The following is a 21,381-nucleotide window of genomic DNA, read 5'->3' on the forward strand; positions in this document are numbered from 1 at the left end:
TAATAGCATAACCCCTCCTCCCCTCCTGTCCTGTCTATCCTTTCTATACACATTGTATTCCCCAAATTCCAGTTCCGCATTACTTATATCTGTGAGACACCACGTCTCTGATATCCCAACAATATCTGCCTTTGATGTTTTGAGCAATACCTCAAATTCATCAAATTTATTTACCAAACTCCTAGCATTGGTGTACACGCAGGTATACATGCACCTGTTTCTATTCTTAGCTACCCTAACACAACCCATGTGTTTACTTGTACCGCAATGACTCCCAGCAGTCTCTGAAATATCCTGCATCTTGTTTTTCAGGCTTCAGCTCATTTCAATAGAAGCAGTGCAAGAATCACTTCCACCTCTGCCAGTGGCTACTGTTAATCTACTAGTCCCCCCCCCTCACTCAGTATTCAACGAACTGATATATCAACAGGTTACAAATCTTTCCTCATGTACGCTATCGCAGGACCAGATTTCATTTTTATCCAAAGGACTAAATTATAATTTACCACCTCGAAAACTACCTAAAAAACAATGCATAATTGATATTGAATTTGGACTTCATAATGTTCCACAAAAAGATGTATTTATTCAACAAGTTAACCAAGTAGTGAATAACATAAAAGAAACGCGACTTCCTAAATTGATTACACATGATAGTTCAGCTTTACGAAAAATTCGGGGAAATAAGAACATTATTATACAGGGGAGCAGATAAAGGAGATACAGTGGTAATACTAGATAAACCTGATTATATTAATAAGTTAGATTCAGTTGTTTCAGATACCTCCACTTATCTTGAAGTAGACCCGGCACTGTTTACCAATTTGGTCAATCAATACAATAAAACGTTAATCACGTATCGAAAAAACGACTACATTACTATGGCCCAGTTAAAGGAATTGAATGCCACAACATACAATATTCCTGCACTTTTCGGTCAGGTAAAATTACAATAGACTGGATTTCCTATTCGACCTGTTGTTTCCTACAGGAACTCGGCATTTTCATCCTTAGCCACACATGTATATAACATTATAAAACCCTGTAGACAGGTAATACAATTTGGGATTAAGAACTACGATACATTATTTAATAATCTTAAAGACTGTAGACTTGGCAACAATGACAATTTATTCTCACTAGATGTTACCTCGTTATATACGAATGTAAACATTGAATACACATTAGATATTATTTGGGATATATTAAATAAAAACTCGACACCGATTAATTATACGAAGCTACCTTTTAAGAAAATTTTTCACGTTTTTAAACTGTTACTTGGGGCCAACTACATCACCTTTCGAGACAAGGGTACAAACTAATTTTTGGATTACAAATGGGTTTGAGCCTGAGTGGCTTAATGTCAGAGATCTATCTCTCAACGATTGAGCGTATACATTTGACACCTTTTCGACCCCGTATCACATACTATGGGAGGTATTTAGATGATGTTCTAGTTAGTACTGATAGTAGTACTATCCAAGACATTTTACATTTGTTTAATAATATTCATTCTAGAACTCCAATTTACATTGGAAAGGGAGGATATGGATACAAAGTCATTAAGCTTTCTAAATTTCACGCTTACTAGGGACTCGAATAAAATATAATTTAGCATCTATCGAAAACCTACAAACACCAGTATGCGTCTACATTATAATAGCTATCACCCGTTCACCTACAAAAGATCGATTATCTTTAATCAATTTCTAAATGCCTATAAATATTCAATGACGGAATCTGCTTTGGACTCAGAAATACAAATATTAACTAGCAGGTTCTTAAACAGGGGTTATTCCATTGCCACAATAAACCGAATTAGGGTACAGGATAGGATACAAAATACGACTCCAACCAACAATAGTAATATAAAAAAATACTTAATCAACGTAAAAATCAACGTAGAATGTATTGAGTATTACAGCTCTGATTCATACTATACTAACTATTTATTAATGAATTGATAAAGTTATATTGGGCTTAATGTCAAAATTTTCAGATTATACTAAGGTTGGCAGCATGGTTAATGACAGTAATTAGGATGAGCTAGTGCAAAAGGATCGGATAAAATTGGGTCAATGGACTGATCAATGGCAGTTGAAGTTTAACATTGACAAAAGCAAAGTACTGCATATGGATACCTGTAATCCCAGAGTAACTTATGAACATGTATGGTACTACACTCAGGGTTGTGGAAAATTATTAAAAGGCCTGGGGGTAATTGTGCAGTCAGATATGAAATTCTCTGAGCAGTTGAGATATGCTGCCAGAACAGTTCATGGGGCTTTGCCAATGATATGCAGAAACTTTGCTAGCAGTGATAAGAATGTGACTATCAAACTGCAAATGGCTGTACAAATTGGAGTAGTGTAGCATTAAGGGCAAGTTACTGCTTTGGACAAAGGGATGGCTGAGTGGGAGAAGACGGTTGTTATTAATGGACATTGTTTTTCATGGATTAATGTTATTAGTGGAAGCCTCCAGGGTTTAGTTCTGGGTTCATTATTGTTCTCTATATTTATTAATGATATTAATTGAGGGATATCAGACTTAATTTATGATTTTTTTTTACCATGTTAACAAAACACAATTTGAATTAATGTTAGTAAAACTAAAATACATTTTGATCAATTAACAAAATTATTTATATCCAAACTAATAGGGAGGGAAAAAAATAATTTCATAAAAATTATAAGAAAACAAATTCAAAACAATCACTTAATAATTATCATAACTTACGGAGAGAAGAACAAAAATTTCAGCGAACAAACGCTACACTAATTACATTGAATCTGTAAAGCAAAGCATGCATGTTAACATCAGAAATTACACAGCCCTTTTGGAATTATATAAGCTCACACAAAAAAAAAAGAAAAAAAAATATGCGCTGTCAAAACCCTGTCAATAAACTGCTTAAATTGTATACAAATTTCTAAAGCTGAAGATATTGCAGACATTTTTGCAAATAACTTCAAAAAATTCATCCTCAAGATACAACTGTAAAATTGTACCTTTAGGATGAATTATCCTCAATATACAATTTTACAGTTCCTGGTGTATCTGAAACAATATCCAAAATCATAATCACTCCTCTCAATCTAGTAGGTTCTTTAAAAAAACATCTTAACCAAACACTATTCGAAAGGGTCAGATGAATTTCCTGATATTTTGGATAACTTAATTACTTCACTGACAGAAGGAATTTATCCATCATGTTTGAAAACAGCATTCAAGAACTGCAATAGAACGCTGTTACCCTATAGCTCTTTTAAGTATTTTAGCCAAATTATTAGATTCTGTAATATCACAGAAACTTAACGTTATATTTTAAACAATATATTGGAAATGCACAGCATGGTTTTAGACCTGTAGGATTGGTGGTAACAAACCTGTGTTCCTTTTGGCAACATGTCAACATCATCTTTTAAGGGTACAAAGAGTGATACTGTTGTACATGTTGGCACTAATGACATTAAGAGTAGGTGATCTGCAGCAAGCACAGGTCAGTGTTGAAAAAAAAGTCACAAGTTAGAGTTAAATTTGAAAGAGTATGCAATTCTGCGAATACACGATAGGAAGGAGTATATGACGAGAGCCTTGTCAATCAATTTGATCCTGGAGAGATTGTGCAAGGCTCGTTGGGGTAGAATTTTTCTCAGCTTGGTCTGTGCTTGTTAACCGAAGAGACTGCCATCTACAAGGATGGGATACCTTAAATAGAAAGGGGTGCAAGAATATTTGCTGATGCTATCGAGGCAGTATTAGGTGAGGTGGAAAACTTCTAGCTTGGGAAGGAATCACAGATTAACAGTAACTGCAGGCAGAGGTGAAAGCAATTCTTGCACTACTTCTATTGGAAGGAGCAGCTGCCTAGAAAGCAATGTGATGGGGATTTCAAGAAACATCATGGAACAAATAAATACATGGGCTGTGTTAGGGTAACTAAGAGTAAGAACAGGTGCTTGTGTACTTGTATGTGCACCAATGCTAGGAGTATAGTAAATAAATTTGATGAATAGGAATGCTGGTCAAGAGTTCAAAGGTGGATATTGCGGGCATATCAGAGACGTGGTGTCACACAGATATATAAAGCATGCAGAATTGGAATTTCAGGGGTAAAGGGTTTTTGCCTTTCGTAAAGGTGACTACAGTGGACTCAGACAGTTTTGAAATTCTATACAGGAGGATGAACTGATGATGTTACCAACAGCAAATCCTAAATGAGAAGTATTCAAGGAATTAATCTTGGAAGCTACTATGCTTTTCATACCACCTAAGAAATACTGTTCAACGATTAGGCCTAAATGGATATCAGATGAATTAATGAGGCTCATCACAGAGAAGAAAAATGCATGGGATGCCTATAAATTATCAGGCAACACAAACACCTATGGTAGTTATAAGCTAGTCTGTAATCAAGTCACAAAGGAGGTCAAAGAATACAGATTACAAGAAATCTTTGGCAAAGCATACAAAGATGAACAGCAAAGGCTTCTTTACTTATGTGAATTCAGGAAGGTAGGGGTTTAATCCGATTGGTCCACTTGATATCGATGGTTCGACTGTTGACGATCCTGCTCAGGTAGCTGACGAACTGAATGAATATCTTGCACCTACATTTACATGTGAGGAGTTATTATGGGAAGAGAATGCTGAAGTTTATCAAATTGTAACAGGAAGCTAAAGGATTTTGTAATAACTGAGAGCAAAGTGGAGGAGACGTTGTTGAAGTTAATCATAAGAAAGACACCAGGGGTGGATGGGATCTGTCCAGTTATATTAAAGAGGGAAGAAAGAAAGTAAGCAAACCCTTAGCCTTGATTATGAGAGCATCCTTGGATTCGAGGGAAGTCCCCATGAGTAATTACAAACCTCTTAGTTTAACTTCTGTTCTAGGAAAAATAATGGAGTAACTTGTTAAAGAAGTAATGCAGGATCATCTAGACAAGATTGCAGTTATAGTTCAGACACAGCATGGGTTTGTTAAGGGAAAGTCTTGTCTGACCAATTTGATTGGATACTGTGGTCACAAAGTAACTGGATGCAAAAAATAATTTTGATATCATATACTTGGATTTCAGGAAAGCTTTTCACACTGTTGCACAAGGAAGACTACTGTACAAATTGGAGCAGTATGGCATTAAGCTGCTGCTATGGATAAAGGAATTGTTCAGTGGGAAAAAACAGAGAGTGGTAATCAGTGGGGACTGCTCTTCATGAATTAATATTATTAGTGTAGTCCTCCAGGATTCGGTGTTGGACCCATTGTTGTTTTCTGTATTTATCAGTGATATTGATCAAGGTATATTAGGCTTAATGTCCAAGTTTGCAGATAATATGAATGTTAGTAGGGTTGTTAATGACAATAATGATAGTCCACTACTGCAACATGATCTAGAAAAGTTGAGCAGATGGGCTGAGAGGTGGCAACTGAGGTTTAACATTGACAAATGAAAATTACTGCATATGGGTAGCAGTAACCCCAGAGTAACATACCAACTGTGCGGTATTACGCTCAGGGAAGTAGGGCATGAAAAAGAACTGTGGGTAATTGTGCAGTGAGATGAGAAGTTTTTTGAGCAGTGTAGACAGGGATAGGCTGCAAGAGTAGCTCATTGGGTACTTGTTATTGATATACAGGAATTTTGCTAGCAGGGATAAGAAGGTGATTAACCTTTTGTACAAGGTAATGGTCAGGCCACACCTTGAGTACTGCATACAGGTCTGGCGGCCTCATTTTAGGAAGGATGTAGAGCTGCTGGAACAAATACAGAGGAGTGCAATGAGATTGGTGAGTGGAACAAATGGTTATTCTTATGAAACATGACTGCAGTTCTGCAAATTGCAATGTCTGGATTCTTGACACCTGTGATGAGGTGATCTGATTGATGTGTATAAGGCAATGAATGTATTGTGTATAAGGTGTATATGCTCTTTGCGGACAAATGTTATTAGGGTTTGGTGTTGGGCCCATTGTTTTGTTTATTTATCAGTGATATTGATGAAGGTATATCAGGTTTAATGTCCAAATTTGCAGATGATACAAAGGTTGGCAGGGTTGTTAACGACAGTAAAGACAGTATGCTACTCCAATTGGATCTAGATAAATTGGGAAAATGGGCTGAGAAGTGGCAACTGAAGTTTAACCTTGACAAATGCAAAGTACTGCATATGGGTAGCAATAACCGAAAGAAACGTATCAACTGTGTGGCACTAGACTCAGGGAAGTGGAAAGTGAAAAAGACCTGAGGGGTAATTGTGCAGTCAAATGTGAAGTTTGCTGAGAAGTGCAGACGGGCTGCCAGGGCAGGTCATGGAGTATTGTCAATGATATATAGCAATTTTGTTAGCAGGGACAAGGAGATGATTATCCCGTTATACAGGGAGGTTTTTTCACTGTGCGGTCGCATGTTTTCAGGCTCCTGTTCAATGAATAGTTTAAAGGATTATGCTCAACATCTTGTCGAGTTTCTGATATCCAGCGAATCAGTTTCTGGTGTGCTTTTTCCTGAGGCAAGTTGTACCCACTGAATGATCAGGTAAACAACTTTATTCTCAATTTAAAAACTTGAATACATATCTTATTTTGTTCAGCCAAGCATTATAGCCAGCGGAATGCTTTCCAGCACAAGGTCACGTTGACCAGCATTTTAGAGATCACCTAAATTAGGTCAACCGGCAGGTGGTCTGTATACTTTGTCTCACTGCAGCGGACATTGGCTACCTGCTGGGGCACTTAAAGAAGGGAAAGTCGTGCTAACGCTAAATATAACTGAACACAAATACTGCTCACATAGTAGGAAGTGCTTTTATTGCCTAGCAGTTGAACACTTTAAAAATAAGGAATTTGAGAAACTAAATAGAATTTGCAGTAATTTTTCTAATAAATAAAAAAAAAATAATAATAAATAAACAAAAATAATAAAAATTGCAGAAACTTTCCGCCCCAACGGTAGTGCTACCTTAAACATTTGTTCTTTGACAATTCTCTGTCCTTTTAAAAATCATTATGCCTGGTCGCGCAAGCCAACAAACTTGTGATTGCTGCGGAAAAAATATTAAAGTCTTTTTGATCTGTAATGGCCCCTGCAAAAGAAGCCTGGGGGAGTGCTGTTCTGGAAGATCTACGATTCCAAAGATAAGTTTCACGGCTCGATCTAGATACTACTGCAGCCAATACAAAAGTAGCATTTCAAGTGCTGGAAAAAACAACGCAGAGAGAGACAGCACAACTGACCAAATCTCTCCCACTCCTGCAGACTTATCTGTCGAGGAGCTACAATTAGGCGAAATCTACTGCCCAGAAAAGGGAAAGAGAAGCAGTTGTGAACCCAAGGATTCACAACAATTGACTCGCTCGCACCCAGACGTGACTGAAGAGACCAGCAAAGAGGTGAACAAAGATGCACATAAAGAAACAAACGAAGTGCTAGAACCAGCTGCAAACCCGAACCCCACTCTATCCCCTCTAACTGGAACCCCAGTTGACCAAATTATGGCTATCAGAGGGATGCTTGAGGAGTATGTGGGAAAATCATCGAAAATTACTGCTGCTATCCGCACTGACCTCATTACCATATTCAGCAAGATGGAGACGGTGATTTTAAACCTCTACGTCGAATACGAAAAACTGCAAGTGAAATGGGAGGGTTGTTCTCAGAAAGGGGGAAAACAAATGCAACAACGCCCCTCCCACACCTTTGCGGAGGCTTTGAAAAATGGCGCTAAAGTAGCATCCCATAACCCAGATGGACTCCAAACCAAAACACTAACAAGAAAGACAGAATCACATATAATCCTGATGAAGCCGACAGAAGACGCGCAGCTTGACACAAGTGACGCTGTAAAGGAGACCTTAACCAAAAATCTAAAAGACCAAATGAAGACAATACAGATCAGAAGTATGCGGAAGACTAGACACCCAGGTGTGGTAATTGAAACCAACTCCAGAGAAGAGGCACAAACAATTTTAAGTAATGAAAATATGACCAAGTACGGTTTAAAGGCAGAGGCTCTCAAGAAAAAAGGACCCTCAATTGTCTTATTTGACATACAGCAAGGTGTAACCCCAGAAGAACTCAAAGAGGAAATTTACCACAAAAATCTAAGTCTGCACCTACCTGAGGGCACAGTGGAAGAAGACGTTAGCCCAAAATACAGTACTAAATCTAAAACACATTCAAATGTCAATTGGGTAATCCAGCTCTCCACGCGAGCATGGCAAATCTTAGAAACACAGAGTCGCATTTTCATAGGCTGGGGAAGCCATATGTTTAAGGAGCATATTTCAGTTACGAAATGTTACAAGTGCCTTCGCTTTGGCCACACATCACACACATGCAACCAGCGTGATTCAACATGTGGCCACTGTGCCGAGAAAGGGCACAAGTACAGAGACTGCCCAGCAAAAGACCAGCTCCCAGTCTGTGCAAACTGCAAAGCAGTGAAAGCTCCTCACCAACACTCAATCAGGGATGGGAACTGTATGGTATACCTGAAAGCCAAAAGCCAACACCAAATGAGAATCAACTATGGATAGAGGCCCCTCTACAAACTGCCACCATGAAATAAAAATAGTTCAACTGAACGCACAAAGAGCGAGGCTGGTGGCTGACCAACTAAAAGTGAAAATAAAAGAAAACCAAGTTGATGTGGCCTTATTACAGGAACTGTATGTTCGCTCAAGTGTGGTCACACGTTACCCTGCATCATATAAAATGGTCTACTGTAAAACCGAAACCCCATGGGCAGCAATAATCATCATCAGAAACCCAGAAATCAGCACAACAAAGATTACACCACTCTGCACTGCAAACAGTGCCTGTGCACAAATCATAACTCAGTTAGGGTCTTTGTTCCTGTTAACAATATATACTCACCCTGGTGAAGACATCACCCCAGCGATCTCAACCATTCAGACGGCTCTTGAGACTCTCCCGGGGGGACGACTACTAATAGCCATGGATACAAACTGCAGATCTCTGCTCTGGCACAGTCGCACCCCTGACAGATCTGCACAAAGAAATGGTGCAAAACTAGAAGAATTCTTCCTAGGCACAGGCCTCCAAATAATAAACCGACCAGATCAACTTCCAACTTACAGCGGCCCCCTTTGGGAGAGCACCATAGATGTTACAGCAGCCACCCCAGACATTGCCAACAAACTAGCCAAATGGACTGTACAAGAAGCCTGGACCATGTCGGACCACAGAGCGATATTATTTTCTCTGGTTCGCTCTGTGAAACGGACCCCTCCGATCCCACGAGATGTGATATGGTACAATTCAAAAAAGGCAGACTGGCAACGTTTTCGGACTGAGCTAACAAGAAGATTCCCTGAAGACACTCCACTCCCTGAAGCACTCCCTTCAGACGATTGCATACAGATTATTACCACTGCCATAAGATCTGCATGTGATCTCTCCATCCCACGCAGAAGGCCCTACCGGCATGCAGTTCCCTGGTGGAATCCTCAACTACAGGATCTCAGAAGAAGAGTCCACCATTCAAGAAAAATGTTCCAGCAGGCTTGATCAAGGCTACCTCCCCATGAGGTAGATGCCGACAGGGAGGCTTACCGCATTGTCAGAAATGAATACACAAAGCTAATTCAAAAAAAAAAACAAAAAGCAAACGTGGCAGACCCTGGTATCCACTTCTGGGAATAAGGACCCCTGGGGCATCGTTTTCAAGATCGTAACAAACAAGCTGCCGCGAGGAGAGGTACTCGATACGACACTAAAGATGGATGGCTCCTCTACTTACACCTGGAAGGATAGCATTAACAATATTCTAGACACCATTTATCCCATTGAAGCTGCAGCTATGACTCAACAAACAACAAGAAATAGTAGATGAAAATCACAACTATCATCCTGCCTCTGTGGAATCCCCCTTCACTAACATTGAGATGGACTTGGCAATAACCAAAATGAAAGTAGGAAAAACACCTGGTGCTGATCTGCTGGAAGTGGATGTGGTTAAAAAATTTGCAGAATGCTATCCTGTTACTCTCCTAAGCCTTCTAAATAGGTGCCTGACAGAAGGCACCTTTCCAACATCCTGGAAAACGGATGTTGAAATTTATATTGAAAAATCCCGACAAGCCACCACAAATTCCAACCTCCTACCGCCCGATTGCCTTGCTCTCTGTAATGGCCAAGCTACAAGAACGCCTGTTCCTCTTTTGCTTAACCACCAGAATGAAGAACAAAAACTTCCAAGTGACAAGCAATTTGGATTCAAAGCAGGTAGCAGCACAGAAGACGCCATTAACAGTTTAATCACTCAAGCAACTCACACAGCCTTTAAGTACTCCCTTGCAATCATGGTAGACTTCGCTGGGGCCTTTGATCGACTATGGTGGCCCAGTGTTCTTCGGAGGCTTCGGCAATCAAATGTTTCCAACAATCTATACAACAGTTTAAGGTCAAATTTAACTGGTAGAAAAGTCCAAGTACCCAACAGATTCCAGACAGTGACTAGGTACATCGATCGAGGCTGTCCGCAGGGCTCTGTGCTTGGCCCTTTCCTCTGGTCTATTGTCCTGGATGAGTTCCTGGGCATGGACCTGGGAGGTGTTGAGTCCTTGGCCTTCGCGGATGATCTTATCCTTTTGGTATGTGCTAACACCAGGACGAACCTGGAGAAAATGGCAAATGGAGCACTGGTAAAACTTCAGAACTGGGCAGCCCTGCACAACATTACCATTTCAGGAGAGAAAACAAAGTCCATACTCCTTAAAGGTAGGTTACAAATCACAAGACCACCTACAATAAAATTAAACTTTATGCCCATACGGCTGCACACTGAAGTCAAGCTCCTCGGTATCTTCTTAGACTCAGGGCTTACCTTCCACCACCACCTAAAGTATCTAGCCAACAAAATTCAAAGGTACAGTGCTATGATCAGGCGAGTCAGCAGGGCAGACTGGGGGCTGCACAAAGCTCTTACTCTGATATACCAGGCGGCATACGTGCCAATTGTGTGTTATGGTGCCTCCATCTGGTACTGAAAAGCCATCCTAGCAAGAAATAAACGTAAGCTGGATTCAATCCAGAGATTCATGCTCCTTTCAATTTGCAGGGCATGCCGCACCGTCAGTACCCCTGCTCTGCAGGTATTAACTGGATGTCAGCCACTATACTTAGAAGTGGTTAAAAGAGGGCTTTTTTATCACTTAAGGAAGGGAGTTCCAACCCAACTGCTAAATTTTCAACTTGACACCACAAACGGCACCAGGCAGGAAAGACAATGGATAACCCAACATCTACAAGAGATATGGCAACATGACTGGAACACTACAACAAAAGGGGCGATCACAAAACGATTCCTTCCATCCATATGCTCAACTCACCCAGAACCTCCACCCTGGTTTTCGCCTGGCCTCCATGTGACCTTTATCATCACCGGCCATGGATCCTTCCAACAAAAACTGACCGCCATGGGAATCGAGAATGATCCACGTTGCCACTGCGGCGAAGAGGAGTCCTGGGGGCACCTCATGTATGAGTGTCCCAGCTACGACAACATTAGGCTTAAATTCCTCACCACAATACAGAGAAACTCTCGCAATCAAGAATCCACTCTGCTACTCGAGGAAGATACCTATAAGGCATTAACTACCTACGCGCAGGAAACATTTGCTCTTAGGCGAGCTAAGATTGCAGAACTCAGAGCCCAAGAACTAAACCGGGCCGGCGTGGGATGACTCTCTATTACCCCGGAAAAACCTAGACATAATCATGCAAACCCTAATAGGGTAGGATCTATTGCAGGCACCATCCAAGGTGCGGGATGCTGCCACTCCTTGGTGTGCGGGATTTAAAAGTCATCGCAAACCCGAAATGGGTAGGATATACTGCTGGCACCGATCTAGGTGCGGGATTGCTGGCACTGACCTCAGTGCGGGATCTACAGGCACTATGCCGTTGACAATTACACAGGGGCACCTGTCCCCTGTGACTTTTAAACCCACACTCTTTCCTGTACTTCGCCCAATTAGGGTGGATTTATTCTCCCCTGTCAACCCACCCAAATTCATTCCCCCTCAAATCCTCTCTTCTTCTATGCCCCTCTCTCTCTCTCTCCCTTTTTTTTTTAATCTATTACTTTTTTTTACTTATTTATTTTTATTTTATTTTTTTATTATTATTATTATTTTATTTTTTTTTAATCTGTTACTTTATTTTTATTTTTTTTTTAATCTGTTACTTTATTTTTATTTTTTTTTAATCTGTTACTTTATTTTTATTTTTTTTATTTTTTTATTTTTTGGTCTCCATCAGGAAGCTCAGGCAACCCTGGTGGAGGCCAGCCAGAGTATAATGGGCAGCCTGGCTCACCTCCCAGTGGTGGTGGCGGGCAACGTGGGGTTTCCTTAGGGGCCTTGCGGCTAAGCAGCCAGTGACAGAACAACAGACCACAGCACAACTCTGTCACAAACCAGACACCACACTTTTTCTGGCTCTTACAGAGATTCTGTAAATTCTTCACAGAGTACTATGGTGCAGATGTGGGCAACCAGCGGTGGCGCCTTCCACAAATCACTATGCCACTATATACAAGGCAATGGTCAGGTCACACCTAGAGTACTGCGTACAGGTCTGGAGGCCTCATTTTAGGAAGGATGTAGAGTTGCTAGAATGAATACAAAGAAGGGCCACAAGATTAGTGAGGGTAACAAAGGTGTGCCCTTACAAGAAAGGCTTAAGTTCTGCAAATTGCAGTGCCTGGAGAGTAGGCACCTGCAAGGTGATCTGATTGAGGTGTATAAGGCCTTGAATGGGTTGAGCAAGCTGAATGCTGATGGGATTCTTCCTCTTACTGAGACTAAGAACCTGAGCGGGCAGTTTCCAATTGAGGAAAGATTGTTGTAGCATAGATGTGCGGAAATTTGCCTTTAGAGCGAGCGGTGAGTAGTTGATTGGTGGAACAGGCTTCCATCTTTCGCTGTGTAAGCTAATAGCCTAAATAGATTTAAGTATCAACTGGGCAGGCATTTGGAATGAATGGAGGGGTGAAATGGGAGCATTTTTTTTTTTTTTTTTTGGCTGATGCTGCATAAGCTTACTTTCTTGCATCGTATGCCTCTACTAATGCTAAGGTTTGCTCAAACCATTCAATAACCTTGAATGGTTTGAGCAAGCTCAATGCTGATGGAATTCTTCCTCTTGTTCAGAACTTATGCCCACCTGAGCGGGCATAAATTCAAATTGAGCAGAGACTGATTTTGCCTTTAGCCAGCAGGTAGTTGATTGCTGGAACAAGCTTCTTCTGTCGTTGTGCAAGTTAACGGTTTAAATTAATTGAAGGTAGAACTAGGCAAACTTTTGGAGTGAATGGGTTGGTGAAATGGGAATTTTTTTTTTTTTTTTTTTTTTGCTGATGATCTATAAGCTTGCTTTCTTGCATCATGTGCCTCTGCTTTTTGCTGTTTACATTGACTCTCTAGAGTTTTTTAATTCTGTAAATCCTAAGCTGCTTCTTTTAAATCTGCATGCTTGTGTTATCAGGGACCATTTTCCTAGTTGTCCAAAAATATATTTCTCATCACAAAATGATAAATTCGACACAAAAATCTTCATTTACATTCATTATGAAGTTCCTCTAGGATTTTGTCTTGACCCTGTACTTTTCAGCTTCTTTGTAAATGACTTACTAATGTGACTTGTGGCAGAGAAGAAAAATATGGGCAATTAATGTAAATTATCAGATGAAAAAGAAGCCTGTGATAGATATAAACTGGTCCTCAATTGAGTCACAAAGGAGGTTAGACAGATTATAGGAAGTCTTTGGCAAATGATGCAAAAGAAAACTTAAAAGATTCCTTTACTTATGAAAACACTCTAGAAGGAAGGGAATGAATTCCCCCTGGTGCACTTGATGTGAATGGTGTGACCGTTGATGATTGTGCTCAAGTTGCTGACAAACTGATTAGGTCTTTTGCATCTCTTATCTACCCAATAGGAATCCTGTAGTAAAGTCGATTATAAAATTATAACACAGCTAAATGATTTTGTGATTACTGAAAGGAAAGTGGAAGAGAAATCTATGCTAAACATGTGAAAAAATAATATAAAAGAGGTACCTTGGGTGGATGGGATCTACCAAATGATATTAAGGGAGGTAGCAATGGAGATAAGCAAATGCATAATTGAGAGCATATTTGGATTCAGCAGAGGTCCTTGTGAACTGGAGATGTGCAAATGTTTCCCAAATTTATGAAGCAGGATAAAATGGTGAGATGAGTAATTACAGACCCGGTAGCTTAACTTCTGTTCCAGGGAAGTCAGTGATTAAAGAAGTAATGCTAGACAGGAGTCAGTTATTTTGCAGTCACAGTATAGATTTGTTGGTGGATGATTCCAATCTTGTCTGACCAATTTAATTGGATACTATAAATGCAGTAACAAAGGAACTGGATGCAAAAAATAATTTTGATATCATATATTTGAATTTTAGGAAAGCTTGTGATACTGTTGCATGTAAAAGATGGCTGTACAGTTTGGAGCAGTGTGGGATTAAGGGTAAGTGACTTTGGATGAAAGGACAGTTGAGTGCTTGAAGTGAATGAGTTATCAATTAACACTGTTCTTAATGGATTAATGCTATTAGTGGAATACCCTGGGCCTGTTGTTGTTTTCACTATTTCCGTTTTCAGATAAGAAGTCACTTTCTTCCTATTAACTATCCTGCAAACTTAGAAAGTTTGCAAATGATTTTAAGTTGGCAAGCTGATTAATGACAGTATTCAGGGTATACTACTGCAATGAGATGTAGATAAATTAAGCAGATGGGCTGAGAAGTGGCAATTGAAGTTTAAAATTGACAAATGTACTTCATATGGCTCACCAGGCTAGCCGGGTGGGTAAAGTGCCTACCTAGCAACCCAAAGGTCGTGGGTTCGAATCCCACCTCGGGCTTGGCTCAAAGTATTGCAAAAACCTTGGGAGGTGCATTATGGCCACAGAAGCCGATGTGCCAACAACTACAAAAAAAAAAAAAAAAAAAACCTTCATATGGGTAGCAATAATCCTAGATTAACTTTCAAATTGTGTACCACAATCAACTAGCAGAGAATGATAAAGATCTGGGGATAATTGCACAGTCAGGTGTGAAGATCCCTGAGATTTGCAGACAGACTGGCAGGACAGATCATGAAGTTTTGTCAATGATATACAGGAATTTTGCCGGTGATAAGGAGGTTTTTATCTCATTGTATAGTGTGCTTAGTTCATGTCTTGAGTACTGCATACCAGTCTGGAAGTCTCATTTGCAGAAACATATGGATCTCAGCAGGCACTGAGAAGAGCAACAAGATTAGTGAAGAGAACAAAAGCATACTCTTACAAGAAAAGGCTTCAGTCCTGCAAATTGCAGCATCTGGAGATTAGATACTTATGAGGAGAGCTCATTGATTTGTCTAAGGCTCTGTATTGAGTAAGTTCAGTGCTGGTGGAATCCTGTCTCTTGTTCAGACTATACACATGAAGGGCATAAATCCAAATTGAGGAAGGGGTTGATTGCAGGATAGATTTGCAGAAATTTGCCCTCAGCCAGCCGGTAGTGGATAGTTGGGCCTAACTTCCATTCTGGTATTGTTAAGTCAGTAGTTTGAATAAATTTGAGGTAGATCTAGCCTATCTGTTGAGATGGACAAGTGATATGGGAAATGTTGTTTTTTTTGTTTTTGGTTATTTGATTTTTATTTGTTTTTGGGTTGATGCTATGTTAGCTTGTACTCTTGCATCATTTTCCACTACCACTTCTAAGTATGACTGTCTGAATTGTGTATGGGGAATGAAAAAAAAAAAAAAAAAAAACTTTTTGAAATACCCATATGAGGACTTTTTTTTAATATTCCTACTGATTTTTTTTTTTTTTTTTAGTATACTATAATGTTAGTAGTTTTTTTTTTAGCATTATTATGTTCAAACCTAAATGCATGATTTTCATTCTTGCCTGCTAGTGATATTAGCTTAATAATATATAATGATATTCAGCCTAATGCCTGTTCAATGTATGAATATTTGAAGGGGAGAAAAAAAAAATATATATATATATATATTATTTTCAGTGTTTATCGCTGACTAGGTCAGTAACAGTTTTCCGTATTCTGAAATGCTCTTCATTTGTTGCAATTTTTCCAAGATCATATCATGATCTTGGAAAAATTGGAAAGAAAGAAATCATATTTTCTTTAAGATTAAACTCTTCTGAATTTTTTATGGTTGATTTTAAAATTACATAAAAATTACAATCAAAGCAATCCCAGAACAGCATTGTTTTCTAATAAGCAATTCTATAATGGCTGCCATACTCTTCAGGACAACACACCTGACCAATTAATTTTTTGTAGCTTTAAGCTAATCTGTCATGTACCATGCTGTTCAGGACAACAAACTTGACTAATTAACAAAAAAAAAAAAAAAAAATATTTTTAGCTTTACCCTAATCTGTCATGTTAATTAAATTTAATTTTTATTTTATTTAAAGCTGACACTGTTCATTTTCATTCCATTCTCCCCTCTTGCTTAATTATACATACTGATACAGTATATTTTTCAGTAGTGTTATAAAATGTTAATAATAATGTTGAACCTATCAACATTTTTATCTTGATTGACATGAAATAAAATGTTGAACCTATCAACATTTTATTTCATGTTAATCAAGATAAACATGCACTAAAAGCTTGGTTTAGGTTGGAGTAAGTTTTGAATTACAGGTTTTGGTCAAATTAAAAAAAAAAAAAAAAAAAAGAGGAGCTTTTTCTTTAAACTAGATTTTTGGATTTTTTTTTTTTTACTTTCACTGGTGAATTTATGATCACTTTAGAAGCTATTTGCCTTATGTGTCACCCAAAAAGTGGTCACTAATCGCAATAGGCAAGTGGACGTTACATTGAGTGGGAAAAAATACAATAAAAGTGTAGGAATTTTGTCAGATAAGCACAAAGTAGTCATGTTAAACATTTAGTGATTGCACAAATATAGAGTTGGTCATTTTGACTTGTTTTTCTGTATATTATATTTAAAAAAAAAAAAAAAAAAAAGTTGAAGGGAAGCAAAGAGTACATATGCAATTAAGGAAAATATTGTGATTTATTTAATAGTCCAAGCAGTATCTTTTAATATATTTACAATTATTTATTTATTTATTTTTGTTCAAATATAGCTTTTGGCATACTTCTTTGGGAGATTGCAACATACGGGATGTCACCTTATCCAGGGGTAGATCTCACTGATGTGTATCATATGTTGGAATCAGGTTATCGCATGGAGTGTCCACCCGGTTGTCCTCCAAGGGTATATGAGCTTATGAGACAATGTATGTAGACATTATTTTAAGAAAGTATTATTTTAATACTGCATTGAAAAAATTAGATATTATTTTGAAATATAATATAATTGTTTCGGGTTGTTGGTGAAATAAGTTCATTGGTTAAAATAAAATACAAAAACATAGTACTAATAGATGAGTAAAGAAATTCAGTTCAACCAGTTTAATAATAGTAATAGTGGCAAGTGATGCATGAAAGCAAGCATATGAGCTTATGTAGCATCAGCCAAAAAAAAAAAAAAAAAATCGCACACCCATTCCCTCTAAATGTTTGTCCAGTTTCTCCTTGAATTTATTTAACCTATCAACTTCCACAATGACAGATGGAAGTTTGTTCCAGCAATTAACCACCTGCTGGCTAAAGGCAAATTTCTGCACATCTATTCTACAACTGTCTTTCCTCAATTTGAATTTATGCCCCCTTAGGTTCGTAATCTGAGCAAGTGGAAGAATCCATCAGAATTCATTGTGCTCAACCCATTCAAGGCCTTATACACCTCAATCAGATCATCTCACAGGTGCCTAGTCTCCAGTTGCTACAGTTTGCAGGACTTAAGCCTCTCTTGGTAAGAGGATCCTTTCATTCCCCTCACCAGTCTTGTTGCCTTTCTCTGTACACTCTCAAGCAAATCTACATCCTTCCTAAAATGAAGCCTCAAGGCATGGCCTGATCATTGCCTTATAAAAAGGGATGATTACCGCCTTTTCCCTGCTAGCAAAATTCCTGTATATCTTTGACCAAACCCCATGACCTGCTATTGCAGCCTGTCTGCATTGCTCAGAAAACCTCATATCTGACTGCAAAATTACTTCCAGGTGTTATTCATTTTCTACCACCCTAAGTGTTGTACCACACATTGGTACTACACTTAGTGGTTACTTCTACCCATATGCAGTACTTTGCATTTGTCAATGTTAAACTTCAGTTGCCTTGCCACTTCTGAGCTCATCTTCCCAAATTTTCTAGATCCTGTTGCAGTAGCCCACTGCCATTAACAACCCTGCCAACCTTTGTATCATCTGCAGACTTTGACACTAAGCCTGATATACCTTCATCAATATCATTGATAAATATACAAAACAACAGTGGACCCAACACCGAACCTTGTAGGACTCCACTAATATCATTAGTCCACGAAGACCAGCGTTCATTGATTACCACTCTGTCTTCTCCCACTCAACCACCCTTTAATAAATAGTAGCCGAGATTAAGTAAGTAAATAACTGGAGCTTTCGAGATTTAAGTACATCTTTGTCAGCTGTATGAATACATACATAAAATATAAAAATATGAAATGCTACAAATGGAATGTGCAGAGCATGGTCATGTTGAGTGAAAAGAGAGAGCACGAGGATGTGCAAATACTAAAGCATCATAACGCAGAACTATGTGATTGTTGTAGATGTTGGGTGTGTACATGGGCTGAGTGCCAGCATTTGTCATGCAGTAACACTACAGATTCCATAATTGGGTGTAGCCAGACTCCTCTGTTGCAGTTTAAAATGCTATGAAAACTAGATATGTGCAGTGACTCGAGCCACAGTCAGTGGTGGGATTGGTCAACCACCTCGGTATCACGTTTGGAATTGAGGTCATGTTGCATCGACCTCAATGCTCTGCAACTGCAAAGTGTGCAGAGTCAACTAATTGAATGGCCCTTTCATATTCAGAGAGGCAGTCCTGGAGCCTTCTGGCAGTTTCCTCCACATAGCAGTGCCACAATCGCAGCATGTGATGCTGTATATCACACCACTGCATAAAAGAGGGGGGGGAGAGGATGGGTGTCTTTACCTTCCAGACAAGAGATCGCAATCCTCTACCAGGAAGTTGCAGGCACTTTATCAGGTACCCATGTAAGATCTTAGTAATGCGATCTGAAGCCCCCAGGTAATATGGGATGTAAGTGGTAGATGTTGTCTTGTCACTATATGGGAGGGGGGTGCTTGGATGTGCGGCAAGCTCACGGGCTTGTAGGTCACACTTGTCCAAGGCATAGGTGGAATAGCCACAGTTGGTGAGGTCAGCTCTTATCTTAGAAACTTCGTTTCGCCTGGTGTCCATGGAGCTGGAATGACTCTAGGCTCGAGAGAATAGTGCATGCACAGTACTGAACAGGGGGTATGCGCTGACCTGTAGTTGGTAAATTGGCCAGAACATGTGGGATTTCAGTATACCGAAATTTCCAGATGTGAGCCTACGCACTTCACCAGGACATCCAGGAAGGAAAGGGTGTTGCTTGACTCTAATTCTATTGTGAACTGGATGAAGGGAGATATAGAGTTGAGGTGTTGTAGTAGTTGTGCGTCTGAACCTCAGGAGATAATAGTGAAGACGTCGTCGATGTATCAACACCAGAGGGTGACGGGGACCAGCAATTTCAGGAATGTGTCCCTCCAACTCCTCCTTTGTAATGTTCGCAACAACATTATCCAACTTATTTGAAAATAGCACTCATCTATCCCATTTGCAAAAAAAAAAACCAAAACAACTATTGTCCCATAGTTCTTTCAGATTCTTTAGCCAAATTATTTAGTGCTGTAATACCACAGAAACTAATGATGTATTTTAAACAATATATTGTAAATGCACATAATGGTTTTAGACCTGGAGGATCGGTGGTAACAAACCTGTGTTCCTTTTCGCAGCACGTTACCACTGCTGTCGTTGTTGCTGCTTACACCGACCTCTCTAGAGCTTTTGATTCCCTAAATTGCAAGCTTATATACCCTTTTAAACTTTTGTGGTCAATATTATTTTTGCTATCTTCCCATTGCAGTCCAGTGTGTGGGAAAAAAAAAAAAAGAATACTGAATACGAGCTCTTCAAACAGAGATTGCATAAGTTATCATAATAAAAGTGGTTGATATAACATTAAAATACATTTTAAATATTTGTGATGTGTATGTGTGATATTTCTTGAAACCTTTACAAGGTTTCTTAGAGAATGTCTCACAAACAGTTTCTTTTTCTCCAGCGCTAACCCTTCTGTCACTGCACAGTCTTTCTTTGTACCTGAATTTTCTTGTTTTTTTCACAAAATGAGGACAGCCATTCAATCTCCTTGGCATTTGAACTTGATAGTCTTTTTCTAGGAAGGACATTCTTATTTTGGATATCTCCTACTAGCCGAACAAGCAACTTCTTTCTAAACTGCTTTTGTTGAAGGTTTATTTTTTTTTTAGATGGATCTGCCACATTCATCAAGATGGTTAGTTGTTCAAAATTGAGACTTCCAATAGCTAGAAAAATGACTTTCTCCACCATTTCATCGATTTCCTGATGAACAAATAACTCGCATAGCAATGGTCAATTCAAGTTGACCATTGGAGTTCCTTAAGTTTTGACCCTCTACTTTTCAGCTTCCATCTAAATGATATACTAACTTCACTGAATCCATTATTATCAACCATCTTAGGTTATGCAGATGAGTTTAACTGTTCACTACAATATTGTCACCAGTAAACAAACTTACAGGACAATTTAAACAATGAGCTGACACAAATTACTTACACATCAATACCAGTAAATGTTTTGTGATTATTCTGGCTCTCACAGAAACCTCACATAATTATACAATAAACTCTACTCCTCTACAAAGGAAGTCAGTTATAAAAGGTCTAGGAATTATCAACTGAAAGGACAGAATTCATGGGATACCTGGTTCCTAGGCAATGCAACGCTGTAACCCCGCCCCCATCTCGCTAGTGGATGAACCCACCACTTTGGCAGGTTTATAAGTACATACACTGCATTCACATAGATGGTAATTCAATGTCAGTATGGATAAACGTGAGTTAACAGACTTTGAAAGAGGGATGATGATAGTGGGTGCCTGGAGCTTGGGTCACTCTATTGTAGAGGTGGTGCAGAATTTGCACTATCCCCATTCGACCGTATCAAGAGGATACCCGGAATGTGCCATTTCCAGAATAATATCTCATTGTAGACAGCGCTGTGGGCGGAGAAAGGTGGTGGATGAACGTGGCCATTAACGTCTGTTTCGCATTGTTACAGCCAACCAGAGAGTGACAACA

General features: G+C 39.1%; 1 protein-coding gene across 4 annotated transcripts in view; it reads left to right on the plus strand.

The window, feature by feature from the left end:
* LOC150087315 (uncharacterized) overlaps window positions 1–21,381 on the plus strand; it is a 410,003-nt gene that overhangs the window by 218,805 nt on the left and 169,817 nt on the right. For all 4 annotated transcript variants that reach the window (XM_090371118.1, XM_090371117.1, XM_090371119.1 and 1 more), the window contains one exon: window positions 17,182–17,334. In XM_090371118.1, coding sequence (XP_090227244.1) covers window positions 17,182–17,334 — 153 coding nt within the window. The remainder of the gene's footprint in view (window positions 1–17,181; window positions 17,335–21,381) is intronic.

Source organism: Mastigoproctus giganteus, chromosome 4 (assembly GCF_048544385.1).
Source record: "Mastigoproctus giganteus isolate SK-2022 chromosome 4, ASM4854438v1, whole genome shotgun sequence".
Lineage (NCBI taxonomy): Eukaryota > Metazoa > Arthropoda > Arachnida > Uropygi > Thelyphonidae > Mastigoproctus > Mastigoproctus giganteus.